Genomic DNA, 8,035 nt, shown 5'->3' with positions numbered 1-8,035 from the left:
ATATACAACTTTACACAGCCCACCAGTTCCAACTTGGTCGCCTGCGCTTTCTTTTCCTAATCATCATCATCATCATCATCACCATCATCACTAGCACATTAACTGCACTCCTTACTGATCCCCACTAGTCCTCCACCAGCCAGCCGCCGGGTGCCAGCCGTCTTCATGTTACCCCAGCAAATTCTCTTCCAATCCCAAAACGCGTCGCTTCCACTGGAAACTCCGTTATGCGTTCTGCACAGTTCATGCCTCGCCTTAATGCATTTTGTCCGTTTTATTTCTGCTAAGGTGCCATTAACACTAGTTTGCCGTCTAATCCATGCTTCTCTTTCTGTCTCCTAATGTCACCCTTTGTTGTTTTCCTTTTATATATGGTATGGCGTTTCCAGCAGCACCCAGAAGAAAATGTCTACGAAACGGAGTTGCTAGTGGTTTAACAAAAAATTGCCTGTTCATCCTAGTCGGGAACCTGCTTAGATCAACTCGGAATTTCGCCTAAACTACTTGGAGCAGGCAGAACAGATGTTGAAGGTTGAAGGTTTATTTCCGAAACTGGGTGCTGCGAGGACAGCCAGGGAAAAAGCTCTATATACAGCTTGAGAGGTCCTGGCTTCCTCTTACAGCTCAGCATTGACGGTGGCGGAGTACGACATCAAACAAAATGTAAGTAAAGTATGTTCGGTACAGAGAATGAGACATGTACGTTCAATACGCAGTACATTGTGCTTATAAAGGAAAAAGAACTACATTAGATCAAAGAGCCTATAAATGCCAACACAGGGAGGAGAAAATAAATGACAGCAAAATTGACAGGTGCACTCAAAGTGGTAATAGGAAGAAAAAAAACTACATGAACATTTGGGGCAATTCTTTCAGAGAAATATTGGATACATCAAGATTCTTGTGGCAGTACAACTGGTTCAGAAGTGTCGGTAAGGTATGCTGCAACATTTGTTTGCCATAGTTTGTGCGGCATTTCTGAACACTCCAAGGCTCTGCTGCGCGGGTATCATACACAGTTCTGCTTTGCTCTAGCCCAGCCAGTTCGTGACGGTAACCCCATAGAAGCAGTCATGTCATATAAGAACCTCGGCATTCAGATCACTTCCTCTTCCCTGCAATACGCACATATAATGCATCGTGAACAAAGCTAATCGCATGCTCGGGTACCTCAAGATTCCTGCTGTACTAAATATAACTTCGGGCATCAGATCAGCACTTGCTAGAATCTGTAAAGCTCGCGAGTGGGATGAAGTAAATACCGACAAGAAATATTTACTAAAGGTGTCAGCCTTACATGCGTCGTCTTCAATGAGCGTATCACCACTTTTTATCGTTGGTACCGAGCAGTCATCTTTTCCGCTACTGCGAACATGTTTCCAGAATTGCTTCGAATCCTGTGCCAGCCTGTCTCCAAGTGAAGAAAAGTAAGAAAGTTTCGCTGTTCCTGCTAGCGATTTAAACTCAAATTTCAACCTTTTTAGTTCAGCTAGATTCCCAGGGCAACGCCTTTTTCTAAGTTTCAGATAAACTGGTTTGGTTTGGTTTATGGGGTTTAACGTCCCAAAGCGACTAAGGCTATGAGAGACGCCGTAGTGGAGGGCTCCGGAAATTTCGACCACCTGGGGTTCTTTAACGTGCACTGATATCGCACAGTACACGGGCCTCTAGAATTTCTCCTCCAAAGAAATTCCAGCCGCCGCGGCCGGGATCGAACCCGCGTCTTTCGGGTCAGCAGCCGAGCACCGTAACCGCTGAGCCACCGCGGCGGCTTCAGATAAACTCGCTTTATTCTTTTCGTGAGAGCGCGTAACTGGCTGTTGAACCATGGTTTGTTTTTAGCTCTTCTAGGAGATATAGTTTGCGTGGGGATGAACATATCTTGTAGCTGTAAGAGTTTTTCTTTTAGAATGGTCCATAACTGCTCAGTACTAAGTTCATCAGCCAAAGTATCGAAAACCAAAAAAATATGATTCTAACTCTATGTTAATGCTATCATAATTTCCCTTACTAAATACATAGACCTTTCGCGCGAGTTTCTTTGCGCCTGACACATTTCCAATAGAAATGTCGGCTATCACTATATTGTGATCACTTATTCCCGGCAGTACTCTAACATCTGTTATAACGTTCGGGGTATTACACAGCAATAGATCAAGAATATTCCCAGAGCCATCATTTCGAGACGCATCATGAATGTACTGATGGAACCTGAATGAATCAATTAAATCGAAAAATGTCGAGTACAAGGAACCTTGAGCACTGTCTCTCGGGGAACTGGCTGACCAGTCTATGCCAGGGAGGTTGAAGTCACCGCCCAACAAGATAGGATCACCTTCAACAGTGTCGAGAATACTTGATAGGTGCTCAAATTCTGCTCGCGATGAACCAGGTGGGCGGTAGAATACCCCAAATTTCAGGCTTTTTCCATTCGATAATCTTAATTTACAAAACACGGACTCCGTAACAGTAGAAGAGTAACATTACACATGGTATTCCCGAAGCAACTAGAAGGAACACACCCCCGCCTCTTGTGCAACGATCGCGACGAAAACACTGATATCCGGAAGGGAAAACCTCAGAATTCAAGACAGACGAATCGAGCCATGACTCAGTACCAAGAACAATTGATGGATTGGTAGATTGAACGAGAAGACAGAATTCATCAATTTTATTTTTAATGCTCTGGCAGTTTATGAGCAGCGAACTCAGCGGCCTTGTTTTCGGGGACGAGCCCAGTGGTCACAGCTCGACCACACCCCCTGAATCGCTATCATACTGATAACGTTTTCCGTTTAAGTGCAGCGTATCGAACTTTAGCACTGGTTTCTTTCCATCCTGTTTGTTTCTTTTTGCGTAGTCCCACAAAATCTTTCTTTTTTCGCGCACACCACGTGAAAAATCTTCAGATATGCTGTAAGAAGTGTCCTTCAGCTTATGCGCACTTGAGAGCACCGACTGCCGTACTTTAAAAGAGGCAAATTTTACAATGACAGGCCGATCTTTGCCAGCTTCGAATTTACCTAGCCTGTGAGCGCGTTCAATTGCCAATGAGGGAAGTGAAAGTTCGGAGGCGCATAGACTAAGAACAAGTTCTTCTGACTTGGCAGCGGTTTCGTTCTCAGAGTCCTCGAAACCAAAAATGATCAGGTTATTCCGCCTTCCTCTGTTTTCTAAATCTTCAATTTTTGCATTGAGAAACTTCAGCGCTTCATGGTCCTGACGCTGTTCTACTGAAATAGAATTATTGCTTTGCTCATGACGACTTGCAAGACGACTTAGATAAGATAGCCTTGTGGTGTAATAATTGGGACATGACTTTGAATACTAAAAAGTGTGTACACGTCACCTTTTCGAGGAAGCGCTCCTACCCTGCTTATATCTACACTATAAACCATGCGGCCTTGAAAAAAGAACAGAATTTTAAATACTTAGGCGTTTATCTTACTGCTGACCTGAGGTGGTCAAAGCATGTTAATTACGTCGTAAAGAAAGCTGCTGGTATATTAGGTTTGTTAAGAAGAAATTTCAGCCACCTTCCACAGCATCTTAAAGAACAGCTATATTTTACTCGAGTCCGCACAGTACTCGAATATGCGTCAGTGTGCTGGGACCCGCACACACAAGAACTTATTGACAAACTGGAAAAAATTCAAAATAGGGCAGTCCGCTTTGTACTTGGAAACTATTCCAGGACATTCAGTATCTCGGAAAGCAAAAGGAATCTTCAGTGGCCAGAACTTAAAACTCGAAGACGAAATCTGAGATTAAAATTTTTGCATAATATTTTCTATTCCAAGACTGGCATAGACGGATCAAAATATTTGAAGCCGCCTTTCTATGTCTCGAAGCGAAGGGACCACAATTTAAAGCTTCATGAATTTCCTTTTAAAGGTGACGTACTCCGTTATTCGTTTTTTCTGCGAACAGTTCGCGAATGGAATGCTTTGCCGCCACATATTGCTAATGTTCTACCAAATGATGCCTTTTTTCACGCGTTAAGTGCATGATTTTTTTTTTTTTTCAATGTGAAAGTGCCCCCCTGCTGTAATGCTGAAAGGCGATGCAGGTACCAAATAAAAAAAAACACAACTTTTATTCAGCCCTCATCCATCATCCGTTCGCAATTAGAATACGGATCGGCAATATCGTACCCAGGTGTTTAAATCCTTACAAACCAGATATAAATGATTCAGAATAAATCAGCGCGTTTCATTTTACCAAATTTTCATCGCGCTTGCAGTGTGTCTATCATGAAACGAAATCAAATGAAATCAAATCAAATTAAATCGACCGCTAATAACTCGCCGCAAACATGCGCGCCTGTTCCTCTTTCAGAAATTATTTTGTCACGAAACACTGCACGTCGAATAGCTCGCACCCTCCACATATATATCCTCACGCCTCGATCTCGTGCGCAATGTTGACTTAATTTCGTGCGACACCAAAGCATTTTCTGACTCATTTATACCTTGAACATCTGTGGACTGGAACCATCTTCCCTCTTCATTGGCAACAACTGGATAGTTGTCATTGTTTCAATCCTCAGTATCCAATACTGTTCGGTAATGCCGCATGCAAGAGTGCTTTACGCTGTATTGTATTGATGCTTTCGCACTAGAAGTTATTAGGGACATGTTCTCCTTGGTTTTGTTTCTTGTTTCATTACATGCTGTTTTCGTTTTTTTTTACGTTGGAAGTATTACTGAAGTGGCCTCCACTCCCCTCTGTAATATTCTACCTTGAGGGTACAAATAAAATAAAATAAATAAAATAGAAACAGTGTAAAAACCTCTTACCCTTAGTATTTACTCATCAACTAATGACGTATGATTGGCCCGTTCGATCCCACATACGCTTCCCAGTTATGATGCGCAAAAATGTAAAGAGTGGTCCCTATGGTTCGGTATCCTTTCAGGAACGGCCTTTCTCGGAAGAGAAGCCCGCGCCTGATTCAAGCGGCGATGGGCTGCGGCGGACCCAGGCCACCACGTCCCTGCTCCGGTCGGTGCAGCGTAGTCCAGGCAGGACCTGCCTGGTGTTCACCTCGAACGCATCCCTGGTTGGTGCTATCTTGGTAGCGCTCTTCATCGGCCTGATGGCATTGAAAAGTGCGCGGAGCGGCGATGACAAACGACGCCTGCAAGCGAGCGAAGCTACCGTCTCAACACAGGCCGCACGCTGCCTCAGTGAAGCCTGCCGCCGGATCGGTTCGCTGCTTAAGGATGCCATTGACACCCGAGCGCGACCTTGCGATGACTTCCATGCGTACGTGTGCGGCTCGTGGTCCCGCACTCATCCAGGACAGACCGTCGCTCAAGCCCTCACTTGGGCCTTTCTCAGCAACGTCACACGGCGCGCCAGAGACATCCGCGTATCTTTTCCGAATGCGTCCCGGCACCAGACTGCAGTGCAGAAAGCTGCAAGACACCTAACAGCATGCGACAACATCGTCGCGGCTTCAGAAGACCAGTCTGAGGAAGTCAGGAAAGTCCTGGCCAAAGGCGGCATTGCATGGCCTGACGGTTTCTCAGAAAGTGCTCCTGCACCGCATGCCTTAAAAGCCATGTTCTACATGTCTCACGTTGTCAAGATTCCAGTGCTTCTAGACGTCTCCATGGAACACGGCGCCAAGCAGCGGGTGGTTATCCGGAGACCACAAAGCGCTGCCGTCCTGTTGGAGGGCTTGAAACGACATGCCGACAGCACTGCGTTGGGAAAATACGAACACTATTTCCGCACCGTTTACGAGACGTTCTCAATGGGCATTCACTCCGCAGACGTCGAAGAACGGTTTAGGAACATTTTACGCCTAGAGACTACGTTGGTATCATTCCTGGTAGCATCGACACATACCAACGAGTATGAAAAGAACGATACCTGGCTCACCAACACAGCCAACGTCCACCACATCACGCGCGATATTTCCAAAGAGCGCTGGAGGAAGACATTTCAAGTTTTCATGGGAATACCCGAGAAGCGCGGCGTCCCGGTTGTTCTGCACAACGGAATATACTTCCAGAGACTGTTCTCTCTACACGAAAAGCTTGGAGAAGCCGACTTCGCCGAGCTTTACTCTTGGCTATGCGTCCAAGCACTCGTCCCATTCTCCAGCGGTCGCATCATGGCAGCGCGACATGGAGGATCGAAAGATCTTGTTCTGCAAACACACAGATGGCACTGCTTCAGCACCACCGACAAGATCTTCCACTATGCTCTTGAATACCCTTACTTGAGTGACGTCACCAATGATGAGATCAGAGAGGACCTTAGTAACTTGATGCAACTTATCAGCGAATCTTTCGCCAAGGTGCTTCGGCGCACATACTCACATACACTGGCCAATAAGTGCGGCGCCTACTCCGACGAGAGTTTGACGGATGTCCACACGGAGCTCTTCAGGCATTCGAGGCCTGAGTACTTCGAAAGCATTTACGCGCACTACCCGGACATGACGCTGAGCGCGATTACGAACTGGCTGCGCACTGTGGAGTCTAGTTCCGCAGCCGCGCTGAATGGCGACGGACCAGAAAGCACAGGAAGAACCATAGACGCGAACTACATGCGCGCGTGGAGTAAGCCCTTGGAAGCTAGTTACCTGGACATTCCGTGGCACTCGTTGCACGTGCCCAGTGCTGTCAAGTTCGCAGGAATAGGGTCCGCACTTTTTAAAAGGCTACTCTCGGAGCTGTCTTCAAGTAGGCGGGTTTGCCAGAAGGCAGTTCATGAGCAGACCGAAGATACTGTAGACTGCCTCGCAACTGGGCTCGGAAACAATATCCAGAACTTCGAGGCGATCAAGACGGACGCTCGGGACGCCATGCTCTCCTGGACCGTGCTGTGGGCGGCCTTCAGAGCATCCTTGGAGTCGAGGACCAACGTGACGGTTCTCGAGCACTTCCCTCGTCTTTCGCAGTCAGCTTTGTTCTTCATCGTGGGCTGCCTGCTGACGTGTGGAGAGGCGAGAGACGTGGCCGAGGCTCGATGTAACATGCCTCTCAGACACGATGAGAACTTTGCCGAAGTGTTTTCCTGCGTCTGGGATTCGCCTATGCGCCCCAGAAAGAGATGTCCACGACCCTTCATAACGCTAGAGGCCATCCTATAAGCGTGTAATATAGGAACAGAACGTATAGCCTTTGTATACTTCGAACGCCCAGTAGTTTATAAAGCTCTCGGCAGAAGTCTACAATTAGAGAACTATTTCTGAGCTTAGGAGTAGCGAACCAATTCAAAGGAAACATACATCATATAATGTACGTCAATGTGCCCTCCAGTTTGTTTTATTTGCTTTCTTTGCCATCTGTTGACATGCATATGGTGCCCAAGTGAATAACGTGATATGCTGCATCGCCTTTTAACGTAATATGGGCAGGTGGGTTTGAAATAACGAGTATACCATTGACACCATTCGAGTACCATTGACAAGAATTTCTTCACTGCAAAAGCTGACCCTCACAACAAGTACCGGTGAATGCGTGTGCGCAATACAAAAACGCTGTAAGCCTTCCGCCAACTTTCCCAGGAGCCCCGCCGTCCCTCCGATGTAGACGGCACAGGGCAACTTTAGCTCAAGTCCATCGCCTGTTCAGAGGTGCTGGAGCTTCGTGCAGAACACACGTGTGCATTTGAGTTAGACCTCGCCTTGAGCGGGAAGGTATTGAGGCCCACCGACACGGGTGTCTGTGTAGCCTGCTTCTAAGGGGGTGAAGTTGCGTTAATACTTTCGTATTCGTCTTGGATGGCCCCATCACAAGCTCACTGCTTGTGCTCGAAGGTTTGGCGCACCATCGCACCACATAAGCAAAGTTCATTTGGCGCAGTCTTGTTCATGTTGCAGAAAATAAGTAATTGATTACAATTACAATTGCTTCATCTGAAATGTAAAATATTACAGCGTTTAGATACAGCCCCAGAAAAGTAACTGAATAATTACATGAAAGTAATTGGTTACTGCTACGTTATATTCCTTTCAACTTTTATTGCCATAACACAAATTCACTCAGACTACAATGAACTTCTGTGGCTTGCTTGT

The 8,035-nt window shown here is 46.3% G+C and overlaps 1 protein-coding gene across 1 annotated transcript; it reads left to right on the top strand.

Annotated features, from left to right (window-relative positions):
- Positions 1-2,383: 2,383 nt before the first annotated feature.
- On the top strand, positions 2,384-7,108 carry LOC149371503 (neprilysin-1-like). Its single transcript, XM_089580354.1, has 2 exons — positions 2,384-2,392; positions 4,919-7,108. Exons 1-2 carry the CDS (start codon positions 2,384-2,386, stop codon positions 7,106-7,108), a joined length of 2,199 nt encoding a protein of 732 aa, XP_089436480.1.
- Positions 7,109-8,035: the final 927 nt, after the last annotated feature.

The sequence above is a fragment of the Amblyomma mixtum genome, chromosome 1 (assembly GCF_055824585.1).
Source record: "Amblyomma mixtum isolate Tamu chromosome 1, ASM5582458v1, whole genome shotgun sequence".
In the NCBI taxonomy this organism is placed as follows: domain Eukaryota; kingdom Metazoa; phylum Arthropoda; class Arachnida; order Ixodida; family Ixodidae; genus Amblyomma; species Amblyomma mixtum.
This window is presented reverse-complemented; position numbering and strand designations above follow the sequence as displayed.